Below are 22,403 nucleotides of genomic sequence, written 5' to 3'. Positions count from 1 at the left end.
TACTCATGTGGAGAAGAGCGAGACCTAGGCACCGCTGAGTAAGATGGAGAAGCCTCCCGAGAGTATTGAGAAGGCATGTCTGTGTCCAACGTAAGAGTCCCAGAAGAAGCTCCGCTGTGTGATATTGGCGGAGTGAGAGAGTGCTTACGTTTAAGAGGCCTCGATGGAGAAGCCCTAGGAGTATGAGGAATTGAGAGCCTCGACTCATGCCTCAGAGAGACAGGCAAAGGAGGAGCCCTTGTAAATGATCTTGGGAGAGGAGTTTGGGGCCTGGATGTGCCTCAAGGTGGAGAAACACGAGGCATTGAAAGCTTCGGAGTTCGAGGCATAGGAGACTCTGTACTCTTCCGAGGAGACTCTTTAGTCTTCTTTGAAGCAAGGTGCCTCAAGGACGAGGAGTGCTCCAATGAGGCTTGTCCCCCACGTCTCAAACAAGGTGAGTAGCTGGAGACTCAGACCTGGAAAGACGAGGCGAGGAGTCACTGGAGGACAATGGTCGAGACCAATGAGGTTTTGCTCGAGGTGCCTCGACAGAATGCTCAGGCTGGCTCGCAGAAATCAGGATCGAGACAGGGGCAAGCTTGGCCAAAACAGTGGTAAGTTGTGTGATCAGTATAGATTGCAGCATGTCCTCGAAGACAGGCATCGAGACCAATGACTCTGGTCTGGAAGGTACAGCAGTGCGCTCCATTGAGGGTGACTTCGAAGATGAGTATCCCCTATGCTGGAGGCACACTTAGAAGGAGGTCTCATAGAGGCCGGCATGACTGCACTCGTTGCCTGGATTGCCTGAGACTCAGCTGGAGACTATACCTGTGGAGGAAAGAGGAGACTTGCCTGAAGTTGAGACCTTTAGAGGCACAGCAGACGAGGCCTTTGAGGATGAGAGCGACTTGCTCGAGGTCGAGGACTTGGAGGATGAGGCTGCAATGGGGGTCGAGGCCGAGGCCTGTTCCTCAGACTGCTCCATAGGACCAAAGAGCTCGAGGATCTTGGCACGAATCCTCCAGAGAGCTTGTTTTTGAAGAGTAGCACAGTGCTGGCAGGACTCAGGACAATGTTCAGGCCCCAAGCACTTGATACACCAACGATGGGGGTTGGGGAGAGAAATAGCCCGATTACACTGGCTACACTTCTTGAACCCGGTAAGAGGCCGGGACATAGGAAAAAAACACGGCCGCAAACAAATGAGGGCTGGCAGCAGGGCCTGAGCCCATGCCCCACTGGACTGAAACTGATGGAAAAAAAATATAAGTTCTTTTTTTTAAAGAGACGCGCCGCACAGTGACTAGCAAAAGAACAAAATAAATAAAAAGAGAAAGCCGCAGTGTGAGAAGGCAACTCAAAAATCAGCAGAGCTGAGAAAACAGGTGCTTCTGGCTCCGCGGAAAACTGAGAACAGAGGTACCTCACAGGAGATGCACGACCTACGTTCGGCGGGAAAGCACTCACGCATGCACGGTGCAGCACTCGCAAACTCTTTGAAAGTTCTACAAGCAAGTCTACTTGCAAGGCTGTCCGCTATAGGGCTCCATGGATGACATCACCCACATGTTGAGAATATGGTGCCTGCTTGTCCTGGGATAACTGCATTTCTGGTATTGGCTGCAGAACACCTTCACATTTCCTGCAAGCTTGGGATCTGTACATTTGGAACACGCTCACTGACTGGGACGGCACAAGACGGGTGACTCATGATCTCACTTGGTGATTGTAAAGTTTCATAATTATCTCCATAAATCAGAAACTCAAAACTCTTAAACAGTACAAAATGAAATGTGGAACGGTGACATACATGGGCCAACAGGTTTGCATGTTTCAAGATTATTCTGCAGTTCTATTGGATCAGAGGCAGCCTTTCCATCTGATTTGCTCAATGCTGGTAGACAGGAAATTAACATAACAGAAACCTGGTAGAATGACAAAAACAAATGGGATACAGTACTACAGGGATACAAACCGTACAGAAGAAATAGAGTGGGGCAGAAAGGTGGAGGTATTGCCCTATATGTTTGGGAAGGAATACAATCTGTAAGAGAGACTATGACGGAAGAGAAAGAGAAGCTGGAATCCCTCTGGATAAAGATTCCCAGACACAACGGTGCTGACACAAAGATTGGCCTTTACTACCGACTGCCAGGACAGAGGGAGGAGACAGACTCCAAAATGATAGAGGAAATTAAACACAAATGTAAGTCAGGTAATGTCATAATCTTGGGGGATTTCAATTTCCCGGGGATAGACTGGGACCTGGGAACCTCTAACTGTGGCAAGGAAGCAAAGTTCTTGGAAGTGCTAGGGGATTGCTTCCTGGAACAATTGGTGGGAGAGTCGACAAGAGGAAACGTCACCTTGGACTTGGTCCTAAATGGCATTACGGGACCGGCAAAGGAAGTAGAAGTCACGGTCCTGCTGAGGACGAGTGATCACAACATGATCTACTTCAAACTCGATGTCGGGAAGGGGAAAGATACTAAAACCTCAACCACAATTTTAAAGATACGATAGCATGAGAGCCATGGTGAAACAACGGATCAAGAAAAAGATGGGCAAAGTCAAAACGGTAGAACAGGCATGGTCCCTACTGAAAAATACTATCACAGAAGCACAAAGCCTCTACATTCCGCGGATGTCCAAAGCAAAGAAAACTAAAGGCAAAAGAGGCTGGCGTGGCTCATTAAAGAGGTGAAGGAAGCCATAAAAGAAAAGGACTCCTTTAAAACATGGAAACGCAGAAAAACAACCGAAGCTTGGAAGAAACACAAAGATGATCAGAAGAAATGTCACAGGGCGGTGAGGGATGCCAAAAAGGACTATGAGGAGAAAATAGCGCATGAGGTCAAAAACTTCAAGCCCTTCTTTAGGTACGTAAAAGGGAGAAAACCCGCAAAAGAGGTGGTGGGACAGCTGGACGACCAGGGAAGGAAAGGGTACATCAAGGAAGACAAACAGATTGCAGACAGACTAAATTCCTTCTTTGCATCTGTTTTTACGAAGGAGGACACAGCAACAATTCCAGAAGCAGTGAAAGTGCTCAAAGGAGTAACAGAGGACAGTCTCACCACAATAGAAGTGAACTTGGACCAGATTTACCGCCAGATCGGCAAACTCAAAAGTGACAAATCTCCTGGACCAGACGAAATTCATCCGAGAGTCTTGAAAGAGCTGAAAGTAGAAATCAGAGAACTACTGCAAAAACTTGCCAACCTGTCAATCCAAACAGGATGGATGACTGGAAGATAGCGAACGTCACGCCGATATTTAAAAAAGGATCGAGAGGAGTGCCAGGCAACTACAGACCTGTGAGTCTCACGTAGTCCCTGGGAAGATGGTTGAGGCGCTGATCAAGGATAGCATAATCCGGCACTTAGACACACACGACCTGATGAGAGCCAGCCAACATGGATTCAGGAAAGGGAAGTCATGTTTGACGAACCTACTTAAATTTTTTGAGACAGTGAACAGACAAATTGATAATGGAGAACCAGTGGATATTATATACTTGGATTTTCAGAAAGCGTTCGACAAGGTTCCACATGTAAGACTTCTCAGGAAACTGCAAGGCCATGGAATAGAAGGAGATATACTAAGATGGATAGGCAAATGGCTGGAGAATAGAAGGCAGAGAGTGGGCATAAATGGGAAGTTCTCAGACTGGGAGAATGTGACTAGCGGTGTACCCCAGGGCTCGGTACTTGGGCCCATCTTATTTAATATTTTCATCAATGACCTAGAGAATGGAACATCCAGTGAGATCATCAAGTTTGCAGATGACACAAAGCTATGCTGGGCAATCAAATTGCAGAAGGACAGTGAGGAACTCAAGAGCGACTTGAGTCGATTGAAGAAATGGGCAGATAAATGCAGATGAAGTTTAATGTGGAAAAATACAAAGTGATGCACTTAGGCAGAAAGAATAAGGAACACAAGTATAGTATGTCAGGTGCAACTCTGGGAAAAACTGAACAGGAAAAGGACCTGGGTGTACTAATTAATAGGACCCTGAAACTGTTGGCGCAATACGCGGCAACAGCGAAGAACGCAAATAGAATGCTAGGCATGATAAAGAAGGGAATCATGAGAAAGTAATAATGCCGCTTTATAGAGCGATGGTCAGACCCCACACTTGGAATACTGCGTCCAACATTGGTCTCCATACCTAAAGAAGGATATAAAACTGCTGGAGAGGATGCAGAGACGAGCAACAAAGCTAGTGAAAGGTATGGAGAACCTGGATTATGAGGAATGACTTAAGAGACTGGGGTTGTTCTCCCTTGGGAAGAGGAAACTGCGAGGGGATCTGATCGAGACTTTCAAAATACTGAAAGGAATCGAAAAAATAGAGCAGGAAAAACAGTTATTTGCAATGTCCAATGTGACACGAACAGGGACTTGACAAATTTTTCTATGACTTCACGACAGTGCCTCAAAGAAAGGAGAAGGGAGCTGAAAAAATTCTCCTGTTAAGAAAAGTCCCAGTGGAAGGGGGAGGAGTAGGATATGTAAGTTCCCCATTAACTAGCACTGCAGTGAAAAGTTTTTAAAAGGAAATTAAATCTTTTATCGAGAATCCTATTGGGTTAGTTGAGCGATTAGATCAATTCCTGGAACCTAATTTTTATACCTGACAGGAAAATGATGTCTATTCTGAACATTCTATTTAGTGATGAGGGAAAACCCCACACAGGACAAAAGCAGCAATTTAGGGGACAAGTTTTAGAGCAAGTCCTGGAGAAATGTAAGCCTTACTTCAATATGTAGATGATCCACACAGATGTCTAATAAATAAACTGAGTACCCTCGGGATGGGTCCCAAAATGATAGGCTGGGTCAAGAACTGGTTGAGTGGAAGGTGACAGAGGGTAGTGATCAATGTAGATCACTCTGAGGAAAGGGATGTTACCAGTGGTGTGCCTCAAGGTTCTGTTCTTTTTAATATTTTTATAAACAATATTGCTGAAGGGCTGTCGGGTAAGATTTGCTTCTTTGTATATGATATCAATACAGTGGAACTTCCGTTTGCGAGTAACCCGGTTTGCGAGTATTTTGCAAGACGAGCAAAACACTCCCGCAAACCTTAACTCACTAAACGAGCACTATCCCGCTAAACGAGCACCCCCCACCTGTTCAAACCGGCATCGCACCCCCCCCGCCCACGAATGCTCCCCCGCGAGAACCGCATCGCACCCCCATGCTGGAAGCGGCATCTGCCCGCCTGCCCACCCAAACGGTGCCAGTTAAGGAAAGATTCTGCCTCTTGCCTGGGCTAGGCCTTGAGCATCTGCGCATGCTTAAGGCCTTCTGGCTCTCGTTCTCTCCAAGATCTCGGAGAACGAGAGCCAGAAGGCCTTGAGCATGCACAGATGCTCAACGCCCAGCCCAGGCAAGAGGCGGGATCTTTCCTTAACTGGCACCGGCACGCAGCAGATGGTGTAAGGAGCTTGTTTGGGTGGGCGGGTGGGCAGATGCCGCTTCCAGCACGGGGGTGCAATGCGGTTCTTGCGAGGGGGCGTTCGGGCGGGGGCTGCGATGCTGGTTTGAGCGGGGGGGGGGGTGATAAAGCAGCCTCGGTAGCCTCGGGGGGGGGGGAAGAGGAGGTGGAATGAATCAAAGCGAGTTTCCCTTACTTCCTATGGGGAAACTTGCTTTGATATATGAGCAATTTGGTTTACAAGCATGCTTCTGGAACGAATTATGCTCATAAACCAAGGTTCCACTGTATCTGCAATAGAGTAGACACCCAGGATGGTGTGAATGAAGAAAGAACTGGTGAAGCTTGAAGAATGGTCTGAAATGTGGCAGCTAAAATTTAATGCTAAGAAATACAAGGTCATGTGTTTGGGCTGCAAAACCCAAGGGAACTGTACAGTTTAGGCGATGAAGAACTTATGCGCACTACAGAAGAGTGGGACTTGGGTGTGATTGCATGTGATGATCTTAAGGTGGCCAAGCAGGTTGAAAAGGTGACAGCGAAAGCTAGAAGGATGCTAGGGTGCATAGGGAGAGGTATGGCCATTAGGAAAAAGGAGGTATTGATGCCCCTGTGTAAGACTTTGGTGAGACCTCATTTAGAATATTGTATACAATTCTGGAGGCTGCAGCTTCAAAAGGATATAAAATGGATGGAGTGGGGGGCGTGGCTTGACGATCATGGCAGCCGGACATGCCGACTGAGCTCTCCTCACATCGGTGCGTTTTTCTGAACGAATCCATAATACATTTCAACTTTGAAACGCCTCTGCGGTCGTTATAAGTAACCAGCCTACATCTACTGCGGAACATGGCTTCAAATAAGACCAATAAAATCGAGCAATCAAGCGCGGGCCATACTAGTGGTAAGAGGCCTAAACATGAGGTAGCCTCACCAGAAAAATTGCCGCCGAAATCTGTGGAGTCGCAGCTCGAGCTATTACTTACTGAGATGCGAGCCTTTAAGGGTATCATGTCTAAACAAGTTGAGGAATCTCAACATATTAGAACAGAAATTGAAGCTTTGAATGCTCAATTTACAGATGTGCGACACCGGATAGACGCTCTTGAAGATTTTAAAATGCAACACGTGGCTAATGTCTCCCTCATACCACAACATAGTAAGGATATCGCTGCTCTTCAACTGGATCTAGAAGATTTGGCGAACAGAAGTCGTCGCTGCAATGTGCGCATCTTAGGTGTTCCAGAATCTTCGGAAGGTTCAGACACCATAGCCTTCCTACAAAACCTGATTCCATCCCTGCTCGGCATTACCTTTGATCCGCCGCTGGAACTGGAACAAGCTCATCGGGTCCCATACAGGCCTACTTCTAACCAGAAATCATCGCGGCCTATAGTGGCTAAACTCTTGCACTACCAACATGCTTTAAAGATTCTGACCTCGGCCAAAGAAAAGAAACATCTTTTATACCAAGGCAGGAGGGTTCTTTTCGTCCCGGATCTGGCGAAAACTACAGCAGCTAAAAGGAAGCTCTTTCTACAACAACGACAGGACTTGAAAGATATCGGAGCCAGATTTGGTCTGCTATACCCGGCCAAGATGTTCATTACTCATAACAACAAAACCGTAACGTATCTCGATCCAGCTGAACTTCAAATATACATTGAATCCATCAAAAAGCACCGATGCTACTGCATTCTTTTCTTTTCATGTTATACACAGAGGTGCAATCTGCACTGAGAATTCCACAGACATAAGTATGTATTGAAATGTTTTTGTTTTATTTTTTCTCTAGCACACGCACTATGGAGGTGGCACAGTTGTTCGCGAAAGTCTGCCCATGAGGCTTCAATCCCACCTGAGTTTTTTCTTCTTGTTTAACTTGTCATTCCCCTGGCACAGTTTGCCTTTATGGGTCTGACATTTTGTTGTTACTTACAGGTTCAGAAATGGCATTTTTTTTCTGTTAACATCCATGATCAGGTTATATCGGTATATTACCTTACTGTATCATTATTATTACTTCTAACTTGATAATCCTTGGTTATGACTAATCTGCATATAATAACTTTCAATGTCAATAGGCTTAATCACTGTATTAAGCGGAAGAAAGTGTCTAATTATATGAGATCATTGAATCCTGATATTGCTTTAATTCAAGAAACCTATCTTTCCACTGCTGATAATCTAAAAACAAAAATACTGGGTTATAATGTTCCTATTTTTTCTCCTGCTAAAAATAAAAAGAATGGAGTTTCCATCTATGTTAAATCCTCTTTACCTATAATCATACACTCACATAGTACTGACTTGGAAGGGAGATGGTGTTTGTTACATGTCTCACTGTATGATTTTCGCTTTACTTTGTTGAATCTATACGCCCCAGTGTCTGACTCCCTAGAGTTTTATCGCTCTCTTCAATCTGTACTCTTACCTATTTCTCAATATCCACTTATTATGGGAGGCGATCACAACCAACCACTTGATTATATATTGGATAGAACGTCCACTTGTAGACCTACAAATCCAAAACTTTAGAAGAAATTAACTCTCTGATTCTGAATTTCACCCTACTAGACCCCTGGAGACTTTTATACCCCACTCATAGGGAGTACACACATTTTTTGGCTCCGCATAATTCTTATACAAGATTAGACTACTTCTTACTCTCCTCCTCCCTAGCCCCAGATGTAATGCAGGTTAATATACACTCTATACTTATCTCTGACCATGCACCAGTATCTCTATATATAAATCTGAAAAGTCCCAGACAATCCTCCACTGGATGGAGACTGAATAACAGCATCTTGACAGATGAAGATGTAATACGTAAACTACATGCTTTTACCAAGGACTTCTTCATACGCAATACCTCACCGGACATTTCCCCTACTACGATATGGGAAGCCTATAAAGCTACCCTTTGGGGGGAAATTATTGGTCTGATGGCTTGGAAAAAGAAAAAACTGAATCAACGCCTCACCACGTTAGAATCTGACATCAAATCTCTGGAGTTACAACATGCTTCTGATCTATCAAATAATATAATACGCACACAACTTATAAAGCATAAATATGAATATAATTCCATTACATCTAAGCTAGCTTATCACGATGTTTTCCTTATGAAATCTGGACACTATATTGGAGGCAATAAAATGGGAAAAACTTTAGCTCACTATCTTAAGGGTAAAAATAAAGAACATTCCTATTTTACCTCGATCACTGCATCTAATGGCACCCTATTAACAGATAAACGCGAACTAGAAGCTGAGTTTGAGAAATTCTACCTTAAACTTTTTCAATCTGAAGTATCATTCACATCTGAAGATATTACTAAATATCTTAGTTCCATTGCTCACCCGAAATTGTCCCCCAATTTGCAAGCAGTCCTTGATGAACCGATCACCACTCAGGAGCTCCAAGATACCATCAAAACTTTAGCCGCTAATAAATCACCTGGCCCAGATGGTATAACTAGCGAGTTTTATTGGATTTTTTCCTCAATTCTCTCTCCCCACTTGATTTATTTATTTATTTATTCGATTTTTTTAGCCCATCCTCCCAAAAGAGCCCAGAACGGGTTACAATGAATATATTGGTGCATTAAAATTATAAGTAAGATAGGTACTTAGAAATTCCCTTACTGTCCCGAAGGCTCACAATCTAACTAAAGTACCAGGAAAAATGACAATTAGAAGAGTAATAAAGAAAGAAAAATAGAGATAGAGGAGAAAAATAATAAAATAAACATTCTAATAAGATTACAATGATCTAAAGGAATTTGAAAGGTTAAAAAGAAGGAAGATAGGAATAGATGTAGAGGGAGAACCGTTGAAGCAATAGAATTCTGGGGAAATTTTAATGAAATTTGAATGATAAAATAAAACAAAACAAGTGGCAAAACAATGAGTGAAATTAAAAAAATATATCATAAACTAAAAAGAAGTGAAAATAAAACAAAACAGTCAAAACAAGACCAGCTTGAACGGGCCCCTGAGCCAACCGTTGGTCCGATGGCTGGACTGCAGCCCTCCTCCGTCAGCTCTCCCCTGCTGGAATGGGGGAGGAGCGAAGACAGTGTCGGGTGCCCCGCTGGAACGGGCCCCCGAGCCGACCATTGGTCTGATGGCTGGACTGCAGCCCTCCTCCGTCAGCTCTCCCCTGCTGGAATGGGGGAGGAGCGAAGACAGTGTCGGGTGCCCCGCTGGAACGGTTGTGGGTGCCCCACTGGAACGGGCCCTCGAGCTGACCGTTGGTCCGATGGCCGTACTGCAGCCCTCCTCCTTCAGCTCTCCCCTGATGGAATGGGGGAGGAGTGAAGACAGTGTCGGGTGCCCCGCTGGAACGGGCCCCCGAGACGACCGTTGGTCCGATGGCCGGACTGCAGCCCTTCTCCATCGGCTCTCCCCTGCTGGATTTCATATTTTAATTTTATTCAAACACACCCTGATCTCCAGAGAAATTTTGCAGAAGCCCATATTGTAATTTTCCCTAAACCGGACAGAGATCCCACCCAACCTAAAAACTACAGACCCATTTCATTCCTCAATTCGGATTATAAAATACTTGCAGAAATCTTATCCAACAGACTGAATAAAGTAATAGAACATCTAATATCCCCCAATCAAATGGGCTTTATCAAACATAGATATATTGGAGATAATTTACGCATTTTTCATAATGTTAATAATTACGCCAAGACCACCTCAGAGCCTATGATAGGTCTTGCTATTGATGCCGAAAAAGCCTTTGATAGGGTCGAATGGAAATTCTTGTTGCAGGTTCTGAGGTGGTTTAACTTAGGGGAATCCTTTATTTCCTGGATTAGGGCTTTGTACTGGGTACCATCATCTCGAATACTCATTAATGGTTCTCTCACTGCTCCTATAGCACTGCAACGAGTCACGAGACAGGGGTGCCCTCTATCCCCACTCCTTTTCAATCTTTCATTAGAACCTCTCTTGCTGGCGATTAGACAATCTTCCTCATTACAGGGTATTCCGTTAATCTCTAAGGAACTAAAAGTTGCAGCATACGCTGATGACATTATGCTTTTCATACGGTCCTTTGACTTCCCTCCCTTTCTTTATACAGCTCACTGATGCCTACTCCAACTATTCTGGATATAGAGTCAATTGGGAAAAATCAGTTATAATTCCCCTTAATAATCAGGTCTCACAGATGGAACTCTCCTCCTTTAAATTTGCGTGGTCTACTTCCCCAATCAAATATTTAGGCTTCTTTATCCACAAAGACCGAGACGTTATAATGGATTCTAACATTGCCAAGCTTAAAGAACTAATCACAATTTCTACATCTAAATGGCAACCTTTATATTTATCATGGTGGGGACGTTTATCCTCCCTCAAAATGACATTAGCACCACAGATCACATATATTTTAACTCTCTTGCCCTGCTTGGGCAAACCCTCTCTTTACAAATGGATAGATAAACGAATCTCGGACTTTATTTGGAAAAATAAAAAACCAAAAATAGCATTAACTACGTTAAAGACTCCCAGATTATCTGGTGGAGTCAATCTCCCTGATTTTCGTAAGTATCATATTGCCTCTCTGGCAAAATATGGCTCAAGATGGATTATGCATAACCAGTCTCATTCATTTACCAATACCCCTACGTGGCTGGACTTTGAAATTTCACTGTGCAATCCAATCCCCATTCATATCATTCCTACTATGTCCATTCCTCTCATACTTAAGGCCTTCTCTCTTTTCTCATCAACAATTACAGCACTCCACACACTGGATAGCGCAGCTACTCACTTGCTTTTTGCACAGAGAGACATGGCTCTCTGGAATAATCCTGTCATTAAACACAAAAACCGGTCTTTCCATTGGATACCCTGGAGTAAGTTAGGTATCTGTCAAGTCCACCAACTTTTTCACAATAACAATCTGTATACTTTTTCTGAACTCGTTGCAAATTACCCACAACTCTCAGGTAAACGAGCTCAGTGGGAGATATTGACATCTCTGCTGTCTTTCCTACAGTTCTCAGATTCTTCTTGCATTGTAAAATGGGGCTCATTAATAGAGACACAGGGCAAAGCAATTTCATATTTTTACAAACTGTTACAGAACCCACAGCCCACATCTGATATAGCAATTAACTACAAATGGTCTCAAGAGCTAAACATTCATCTATCAGACAATGAATGGATGAGGTTCTGGACGAAAGTAATTAGACCTCTCCTTTCTGCAAATATGGCGCAATCCTTGTTTTTTCTGATGCGGAGAGTGGTGTGGCACCATGTAGAATGAAACTAGCTCATTTGAAAAATGATGACATATGTTGGCACTGTTTAATAAGTCAGGGTACTCTGGCACACATGTTATTTGAATGTCCCAAGATTTTACTTTTTTGGACGCAAATTTGATCTCTAATAAGATCTGTTACAAATTGCACGGCTGATTTGTCATTAGAAATTATTATAATGCGATCTCTCTATCCTTGCTTTAAGACATGTTCTTGTGAACCAAAATTGTTTGACATATTAATATCTGTGGGTATAAAATTGGAAATCCGCTTCCTTGTTAAATTTCACTTTCTGGTGGAATTCTATTTGTTTATATAAAAGATATGAGCAATATGCTCTTGATAAAAGGAAAACTAACCGTTTAATTCCAACCCGTGATATTTGGATACCCATTGACGAATACTTACAATCTCTTTAATTCAATGATTTTGCATTACCTTATTACTGTACATTTGGATGTTCTGTTTTCTGTAATACTATATTGTCTAATGCCAATTTCTGTACACTGTTTTTGTTGTATGATGTAATTTTTTTCCTTTTCTTTATTACTTAAATAAACAAATTGAACTAAAAAAAAAAAAAAGGATGGAGTTAGTTAGTCCCAAGGAAGGCTACTAAAATGGTGTGTGGTCTTTGTCATAAGGTGTATGGGAACAGACTTAAAGATCTTTGGAGGAAAGGCAGGAGAGGGGAGATATGACAGAGATGTTAAAATACCTACATGATGTAAATGCACATGAGTCGAGTCTCTTTCATTTGAAAGGAAGCTATGGAATGAGAGGGAATAGGATGAAGTTAAGAGTTGATATGCTTGGGAGTAATCTAAGGAAATGCTTTTTTACATAAAGGGTGGCACTTGGGTGAAACAGTCTCCTGGAAGATGTAGTGGAGACAGAGACTGTGCCTGAATTCAAGAAAGCCTGAGATCTCTTAGAGAAAAGAAGAGATCATGGTTACTGAAGATGGGCAGAATGGACGGGTCATTTGGCCTTTATCTGCCATCATGTTTCTGTGTTTCTATATTCTCATATTCCAGAAGAGCTGCTTTACTCACATTACTCCTCTCCTAAAGTCACTTCATTGGCTTCCCATCCATTTCGGAATACAATTCAAACTCCACTCACTCAGCTGCCCCTCACTATCTCTCATCATTTATCTCCCCCTATGATCCCCCTCCCCCCGAGCTCCGCTCAGCTGGTAAGTCCCTCTTATCCGTGCCCTTCTCTTCAACTGCCAGCTCCAGACTCCGTCCCTTCTGCCTTGCTGCACCATATGCTTGGAACAAGCTGCCCGAATCCCTGCGGTGGGCTCCATCTCTGGCAGTGTTCAAGGCCCACTTAAAAGCCTACTTCTTTTAGAATGCTTTTGACTCATAACTCCTCTCACCTTGGGTTTTGCATCCCCTACCCTCTATGTCATGTCTGTCCAAGTTACATTGTAAACTCTTCCGGGCAGGGACCATCTATAAATGTCAAAATTTACAGTGCTGTGTACGCCTTTCAGCGCTATATAAGTGATAAGTATTAGTAGTAGTAAGATCTTCTAGTATCGGGGGGAAAAAAGGGAGCAGTGAGAGAGGCCACTAATGTCTTACTGAATTTCCTGGGAGAACAAGGTCTTAAGGTAAATAAGACCAAATTGCAATATGTGGGAAAAAAATGAAATATTTGGGATATTTGGGACATTTGATATGCGAGGGGAAAAAATTAATCCAGAGAGAATCAAGGGGATTGTAAGTTTCCCCTTCCAAACACTAAAAGGAAACTGAGAAAATTCCTAGGCTTAACAGGCTATTGCAAATTATGGATTGATTCATATGTCCAGAAGACAAAGGGGTTATAACTTTAAACTCCTGGAGGATGAACCAAACATCCTGAATTGGACAGAAGAGGAGGAGGAGAAATTGGTGACAGACTTAAAGCCCCAGTGTTGGTGCTGCCATCCCTAGACAAGCCTTTCCACTTGTTTGCTACAATAGACAGGGGAGCGGCTCTGGAATTATTGACCCAGAACTGGGGAGGGAAACAGCAACCGGTGGCGTCAAAATTATTAGAACCTGTTTCCTGTAGCCACAGCAGCTCTCCTGGGCAGGAAGTTAACTTTTGGGGGAGCTCTTGTAGTAAGCACCCTGCATCCAGTTAGAACCATTTTCACTCAGAAAGCCGGGAGGTGGCTGACTGATTCCAGAATATTAAAATATGAATGGAAAAAGATGATTTAGTGCTAATAATGGACACTTGTCTAAATCTAGCTACCTTCTTATGGAAGGGAGAAGCGGGAGGGTGGGGGCAACTTGAACATAATTGCTTAGATATTATTGAATATCAGATTAAAATATGCCCAGATTTGAAAGACATGCCATTACACAGGTGCTGTCACTTGTTTATTGATGGCTCCTCGAGAATACTGGAAGGAAAAAGACATAATGGCTATTGTCACCCCCAGGCACCTAACCGGTTTGGTTAGTGTGTTTGGGCTGTGACCATGTACACCCCAGCATACCCTCTGTAGCTTGAGGGTTTCCCTCAGGACTTTCATCTACACTAGGCAACTGCCTAACAGTGCAGGTACAGGGAAAAGATGCAGACTCTCCAAAACAAACACACAGTCAGAATGGCTTTGAAACAAAAATAAAGGTTTTATTCAGGCCACCGGCCAGATGAGTTTCAACGCTTTGGTTATAGTTTTTGTACATTCCACAAGCAGGAATCTCTAAATACATTTAATCAATAGCCTAGGGTTTTCTGCTCTGGAAATAGTTTTTGTAGAAACAAATCTTTTTATAAATCCCCAACCTCCAGTTTGAGGTACTGGCATGGACAAAAAGTTAGAAAACAAAGCAGCAACCAAAACTCAAAAGAGGTTAGCAGGTTTCAATTTAAGGTAGGCATAGTAGATTTCATTAACCTGGCTCATACCTAAGGTGACCATACATCCCGTTTTGAACGGGACCGTCCCGTTATTACATTGCCTATCCCGTTGTCCCCACACACTACTTCGGTTTGCCGAAATGTCCTGTTTTCAATGGTGAGGGTGAACTAATAACGGGACGGTCCTGTTCAAAACCCTGGAAGAGCTAGAGACACAGTTTTCTTTACCTGCTGCCATTGCCACTATTCATGATCCTACCCCGATCTCTTCCTGTTCCTGCACTTGGATTCACCGTGCCGCCTCGACCCGCCCCTTGGAGCAGCACTCTCCTTCGTAAGAGGCTGGCCCAGAAACTTTCTCTCCGTCGTCAGAGTTCACGTCGGAGAGAGGTTTGTGCAGGTTTGTACAGATTTAAAGATGGGCATGTGCCTCGGGCCCAAAAATAACAGGGGGGCCCCAGGGCCGGCGTTAGGTGTTTCCTGCCCGCCGCAGAACAGCAGCGGGAGCTGCAGCGGGCTGGACGATGGGCGCTTGGGGATGGCAGGAGCAGGTGGCGGATGCCCAGATGAAGAGAAGAAGGAGGAGGAACGGCAGCAGCAGTGCTGGTTGTGGACCCGTCGCCTTCTCCCCCTGCTCAGCGGCGGCATGTTTCTGGGCGGCTGAGGAGTTCTGGTCTCTGGCCCGAATGTGGAGCCGCTGCTGGCGGCGCTGAGGTGCGGCCTCCTTCCCCTTGGATGTGCTCGTTAGCAGCTGACTGCCCCAGGTCACGCGAATAGACTGGTGAGTCGATCTGGCGGCAGTTGAGGGGGGGACTCCAGTGCAGAGTTGGCACTTAGCGTGTGAAGGGATGGAGTGGCGTGAAAAGAGGCTTCATTAGGGAAATATCAAGGTGTTTGGGGGGAGGGAGTGTTCTCTCTAGAACTACACAAATTGCTATTTACATGATTATGGTTTGTATACATATGTTATTTCTTGTGTAAATGAGGTAGGTCTTTATTTTTAAAATAATTTTTATTGAAAAATTTTCATATTACAATAAGAAATCAATGTAAGGGATAACAAGTTTATATGACATGAAAATATTCTAGAATACTGTATAGCGTCCAGCAAAAGAATAGGAAGGAGGCACTGGATATGGGAAGGAGGCACTGGGGGTACTAAGGACACAGGACGGAGGCACTGGGGGCACTAAGGACATGGGAAGGAGGTACTGGGGGCATTATGGATACAGGAAGGAGGCACTGGGGGCACTAAGGACACGGGACGGAGGCACTGAGGACACGGGAAGGAGGCACTGGGGCTGCTAAGGACATAGGAAGGAAGGAGGGAGGGAATAGAAAGGGACAATTGTTGGGCCTGAGTGCAGAAAGAAAAAAATGAAAGAAAGGATACATGGTCAGAAGGAAACACAACCAGAGACTCATGAAATCACCAGACAGCAAAAGTAGGAAAAATGATTTTATTTTCAATTTAGTGATCAAAATGTGTCAGTTTTGAGAATATATCTGCTGTCTATATTTTGCACTATTTGTCTATTTTTCTATAGTTACTGAGGTGACATTGCATATTTTAAAGTCATCTGTCTTGACATCTTTGAAACCCCCCACCCAAATATAAATGATAGTCAACATTTTCTCTGCATATAGTGTGCTCTGTAGCTTTTAAAAAAAATTTTATGGTTACCATTCTGAATTGATAAGATATTATATGCACATGAAAAATGAATGGAAGAAATTTGGGGCGGGACTAGGGCGGGATTGGGGGCGGGACTGACAATTAATAGATGTCCCCTTTTGATGAAAAAAATAAATGGTCAAGTTACTCATACCATCCGTTAACAGTCTTAGGTTGGAGACAGAGTTTAGCAGTTCCTTAGGAAATAGTGGAAAGCTTATTGCAGATTACATGAAAGTTTCCAACACAGACTTGCAAACTTCCAGCTTGTAACTCCAGCTCTGTTTGCAGTAGCCGTGTGAACTGCACTGAGCTAGTCTCAGCTGCACGCAGCACACCAATCAGCTCCAACTGAGAGCAACAGGATACTGACACTGCTCATAACTTTTCTTCCAACACAGTAAATCCACAATCATATAGCAATAAGTAGGCAGGTTTAAGCAAATCTTAAACTTACTGTTTTAGCTGATTTGCATAGCTTCAGCTGGTTCCTGCCACTCTGATATGCCTGTACTGATCTCCATAGCATATCCTAGTCAGCAGGAAAATCTCTGGAAGGGCCCTGACGCTGGACTTTAGCTGGGCTCCTGAACTGTCCCTGATCAGACCAGTTCTCCTTGCCCTGACTCCAGCTTCTTTCCTGGTCTATGAGGCCCTGGTAACTTTACTTCCCGTGATTCTCTCTCCCCCCTCTCTGTAATCTGAGCTGGCTTTTCAGGAGCCACAGAACATATCTGCCCAATTTTTTTTTTTTTTTTAAGCAGGCAGCAGCCCTGACAGCAGTGACAGGAGGCTGCTTCCAGTGGCGTACCAAGGGTGGGGGGGCGGTCCGCCCCAGGTGCATGGCTTGGGGGTGCACAGCCGGCCAGGTCTGGGTCTTCCTGCCCTTCCTTTCCCCCGGCCGCGCCGCTACGATCCTACCTCCCCCCGCCGACAAAAAGTCTTTCCGACATCAATTCTGACGTTGGAGAAGACGATCCATGCCAGCCAGGCAGTGATTGGCTGGCCCGGAACGTCCTCTCCAACGTCAGAATTGATGTCGGAAAGACTTCTTGTCAGCGGGGGGAGGTAAGATTGCAGGTGTGGACCGGGGGAAAGGAAGGGGAGACGCGCTTTTTTTTTTCACGGCAGGGAGAGCAGGATGTAGGCAGGCAAGCTGGCTGGCTTTAGCGCAGGAGGGAGGGAGATAGGTAGACAGGCAGGCTGGCTTTGGGGCTGGCCAAAATCTGGAAGGTAGTGGGGGGACATAACAAGGAGGCACTGGGGGCACTAAGGACACAGGAAAGAGGCACTGGGGGCACTAAGGATACAGGACAGGGTTACTGGGGGCACTATGGACACAAGACGGAGGCACTGGGGGCACCATGGACACGGGATGGAGGCACTGGGGGAACTATGGACATGGGACGGAGGCACTGGGGGCACCAAGGACACAGGACGGAGGCACTGGGGGTACTATGGACACGGGAAAGAGGCACTGGGGGCACTATGGAGATGGGAAGGAGGTACTGGGGGCACTAAGGACACAGGACGGAGGCACTGGGGGCACTAAGGACACAGGAAGGGGACACTAGGGAAACTGTGGACACAAGATGGAGGCAATAAGGACGGAGGCACTAAGGACATGAGAAGGAGGCACTAAAGACATGAGAAGGAGGCACTGGGGTCACTAAGGACACAGAAAGGAGGCATTGGGGGCCATATGGACACGGTACGGAGGCACTGGGGGCACTAAGGACACAGGACGGAGGCACTAAGGACATGAGAAGGAGGCACTAAAGACATGAGAAGGAGGCACTGGGGTCACTAAGGACACAGAAAGGAGGCATTGGGGGCCATATGGACACGGTACGGAGGCACTGGGGGCACTAAGGACACAGGACGGAGGCACTAAGGACATGAGAAGGAGGCACTAAAGACATGAGAAGGAGGCACTGGGGTCACTAAGGACACAGAAAGGAGGCACTGGGGGCACTAAGGACACAGGACGGAGGCACTGGGGGCACTATGGACACAGGACGGAGCCACTGGGGGCACTAAGGACATGGGAAGGAAGGAGGGAGGGAATAGAAAGGGACAATTGTTGAGCCTGAGTGCAGAAAGAAAGAAATGAAAGAAAGGATACATAGTCAATTAATAGATGTCCACTTTTGATTAAAAAAATAAATGGTCATGTAAACTCTGACTTACTTTCTCTGCAGCAGAGTCGGCAGCCATGTTGAGGTGCAGGAAGGTCCCGCGCTGATTCGTCTGCCGACTCTGCTCCGGAAGAAGTAAGTTACGTCGGAGGGGGTGGACCCGGCAGACGCAGTCATTGCGGGACTTTGCCACAACTCTCTGCGTCTTCCGGGTCCACCACCTCCGACGTAACTTACTTCTTCTGGAGCAGAGTCAGCAGACGAGTCATCGCAGAACCTTCCAGCATGCGGATGCTGAGTCCACTCCAGAGCAAGTACGTCGGAGTGGGGTGGACTGGTAGCCGGCAGCTACAATCATCGTGGGACCTTGCTGTATAAAGGGAGAGAAAGGAGCAGGATTTCTGGAATGGAAGAGTGGTGGAGGGAAAGAAAGGGGGCAGGGTGGTATGGAAGGGTGGTGCTGATAAAATTGATGTACAGAGAAAGGGGAGAGACATAAGGGGGAAGAATATTGGAGGGAGAGAAAGGGGGCAGATGCTGATTGAAGAGGGGTGGATGGCGAGAGAAAGGGCAGACATTGGATGGTAGTGAGGAGCCTATGCTGGATGGAAGTGCAGATGGGAGAGATAAGGGAGCAAATGCAGGAAGGAAATGGGAGGAGAGAAAGAGGGGAGCAGACGCTGGATGGAAGTGGACAGAGAGAGGAGAAGGTATTAGATGGAAGGGTTAGAGAAAGAGGGTACATGATGGAAGGAGGGGATAAATAAAAGGAGGGCACATGATGAGGAGAAAAGGATTGCGTTAGGGAAATACTGGAGGGGTGAGGGAAAGAGGTGGCAAGCTTTAGGTAGACAGTAAAAAAGGACATTGATGAGAGGGTAGTAAGAATGTAATCTAGACAGATGCAGAAAATAAATTGAAAAGGAAAATGAGGGAAAAAAGGGAAAGGGATTGCAGAGGAGAGGTGTGGGAGAGGGAAGGAGAGGAGAGAGATGCCAGACCAATGGGGGTGAAAGGAGAGATGAAAGGGGGAGGCATACAGTTTCTGGAAGGGGCATAGAAGGAGAGAAGATGCCATATAGGGGAAGAGAGACGGCAGACAGTGGATGGAAGGAAGAGAGTTACAAGAAGATGAGAAAAGCAGAAACCACAGAAGACAAAGGTAGAAAAAAACATTTCTATTTATTTATTGCTTTAGGAGACATGTGTCACTGTTTCTGTGGTGCACGGTATGCAGAGTCCAGCTTCTTACTGGTTCAATTTAACCTTTGTCTATGTATTTCTATTTTATCCCCCCTTTTACAAAACTGTGGAGGGTTTTTTAGCGCCAGCTGTGGTGGTAGCAGTTCTGATGCTCAAAATTCTATGAGCGTCAGAGCTGTTACCACCATGGCTATAATTCACACTACATTTTGTAAAAGGGAAAGGGGTTAATTTGTGATAACATATTCCATACTAGGTGAAGGTGTTTTCTGTGTTCTATGTGTTCGAAAGACATGGTTTTTTGTTAGGGTTGACTGCAGGATTGATCTATACTAGTCTGGCTTGTTTAGTTTTACAATGGGTGTATTGATGTTGTACTGCTCACTGCAGTATGTAAGATGCTGCCTTTTCCTAGGTACTCATGTGTGACATGTGGCTTGTTACTAAAAATCATGTTTTCGTACAGATGGGGGGGTGTCAAAAAATTATGGGCCCCGGGTGTCACATATTTTAGGTACGTGAAACCAACTCTTTCAATTGGAGACTAATGTGGTCATAAGATGTTATAGTGGTGAAATTTTTGCAGAAACAATGAGAAACCAGTAACAGCTCTAAATTGCTCTAAAAGAAGGAAAAAAACCTCAGAAAAGGCCCTCCCACTGCCACAAATATCCACCTTTGAGGCGGTGGGAGGGCCTTTTCTGAGGTTTTTTCCTTCTTTTAGAGCAATTTAGAGCTGTTACTGGTTTCTCATTGTTTCTGCATAAATTTCACCACTATAACATCTTATGACCACATTAGTCTCCAATTGAAAGAGTGGTTAAGCGATAATATCACAGGCAAAACCTTCAATCAGACGTGAGCAATTGAGTAAAAAACTGTGCTTCACATATACAAAATCATTGATAGAGGAAAAAACCACTTATCTTGAGGCTGATCGGCACACCGACGGAGGCCAGCGTTTCACCGACAGGCTACATCAGGGTGTGACCTGACCGATCAGTCTACAAAACAAAGAAGAAAAACAAAGGAACTTAGCAGTTTCACAATAAGTTTAAACTTCTTTCTATAACAATACAAAAACGTACCTTGTGGAGAGCGAAAACAAACGCTTCAAAAAAGTCCAAAAAATGGCTCCCATGGAGCGGCTCCGGGATTTTGGATTTTAAATCTTCCCGGTGGGAAACGTCACCACCGGAAGTATGTCAGAAAATGACGTAAAAGCTGAGATAAAGAATCTAATAAAATAAGCCGGCAAAAAATGTGTAAGTAATCCTCACTAGTGAAATAATGAAAAGTGTAAAAAACCTCAGAACAAAAAACGAAAAAGAGAAAAGGAAAAAAACATGCGTTTTTTATTTAAACCTAAAGTTTTTGTGGTTTTTATTGGTTTTTATTTCTTTTATCTTTTTCTAAGTTCTGATGTCCTGAAAAACCAGGAAACAAATAACATAGTTGAGAAAAGGGGAGATGACAACCTAATAGAAAGCACTCCATTCCAGTCTCTGATTCAGCCCAAAAGGCTCTTCACTGTTGAGTAAGTGGATCCAGAATTGCTCGGCACGTAATAGTTGAATTGGGCGATTATTCATTTCTTCTTCAATGTGATCAATGACAAAGCAATGCAAGTCCTCAAAAGTGTGGTTATGCTCGAGGCAATGTACTACAAGGGGAGCTTGTAAGTTGTTGTTATGTAGGCAACTCTTATGTTCAGTAATGTGCCTCCTAAAGGTCCATGTGGTCTGTCCTACATAGACTTTCAAACAAGGGCAAAAAATGACATATACCACAAACATAGTGGAACATGAGGTAAGATGTTTGAGCCTGTAAATTTTACCTGTGCCTGGATGTACAAAATTATCAGTAAACTCTACAGTGATGGCACAGGTCAGACACTTGCCACACTTTGAATGTTCCGTTGATTCAGTACTTGGTCCCCTTGTTTGAAATGAGGCTTGGCTGATGTCAGCAGGACTTAATAGTTCCTTCAGATTTTTTTGTCTGGTAAATGCTATCCTGAGATGAGTCTCAATATGCATCGGATGTACTGCCATGAGTTCCCAGTGTCTCCTCAAGATCTTGGTAATACCATTCATACTAGGGGAATATTGCAGAATGCATGTGGCTATGTCACCTTCTGTTGTTTTATCTCTGGGAAGAAACAAAAGATCCCTATTCAAATATTTAGCTCGTTTGTAAGCTTTTTTAAGAGCATACCCTGGGTAGCCCCTGGTTTTTAACTTGGTATACAGATGTTTACTTTGCAATTTATAATCAGACAAGTCTGAACATAGACGGCGATACCTAAAGAACTGGGATGTAGGAAGGCTGTGTTTCAGTGGCAATGGATGGTTGCTCGAGAAATCAAGAAAAGTATTCCTATCGGTGGCTTTTCTAAATACAGTAGTGTTAATTTTATCATTGTTTTTGATGACCATGACATCCAAAAAAGAAATCTGATGTGAATGGCATGTCATGCTAAATTCAATTTTGGGATATCTGGAATTAAGCCATAGATGGAAAAGATCAAGTTCTTCTCTTGTCCCCGTCCAGATGACAAAAATGTCATCTATGAATCGCAGCCACATCGTCGTCTTGTTAGAAAATGGATTATGAACTATCCAGAGATTTTCAAAATTCTGCATAAACAGGTTGGCTACATGGTCGCTCCCATGGCTACCCCAGAGACTTATTGAAAAAACTTATCTTGAAATTTGAAATAATTCTTTTCCATTGCAAAGGACATCAATTTGATCACAAATTCAACAGGGATCCGGGGTATTGTAATGCTGTTCAGAAAATCCC

At 44.4% G+C, this 22,403-nt stretch overlaps 1 protein-coding gene across 1 annotated transcript in view; it reads left to right on the top strand.

The window, feature by feature from the left end:
• The window catches only part of PCNX2 (pecanex 2), a 1,104,481-nt gene that overhangs the window by 185,787 nt on the left and 896,291 nt on the right, over positions 1 to 22,403 (top strand). Inside the window, 2 exon segments of the mRNA XM_033937641.1 lie at positions 6,513 to 7,057; positions 7,227 to 7,263. Of these exon segments, the coding sequence (XP_033793532.1) occupies positions 6,513 to 7,057; positions 7,227 to 7,263 (582 nt within the window).

This window comes from Geotrypetes seraphini, chromosome 3, assembly GCF_902459505.1.
Source record: "Geotrypetes seraphini chromosome 3, aGeoSer1.1, whole genome shotgun sequence".
Classification (NCBI taxonomy): Eukaryota; Metazoa; Chordata; class Amphibia; order Gymnophiona; family Dermophiidae; genus Geotrypetes; species Geotrypetes seraphini.
Note: the sequence above shows the minus strand (reverse complement) of the source record. Positions and strands in the feature narration are given on the sequence as shown.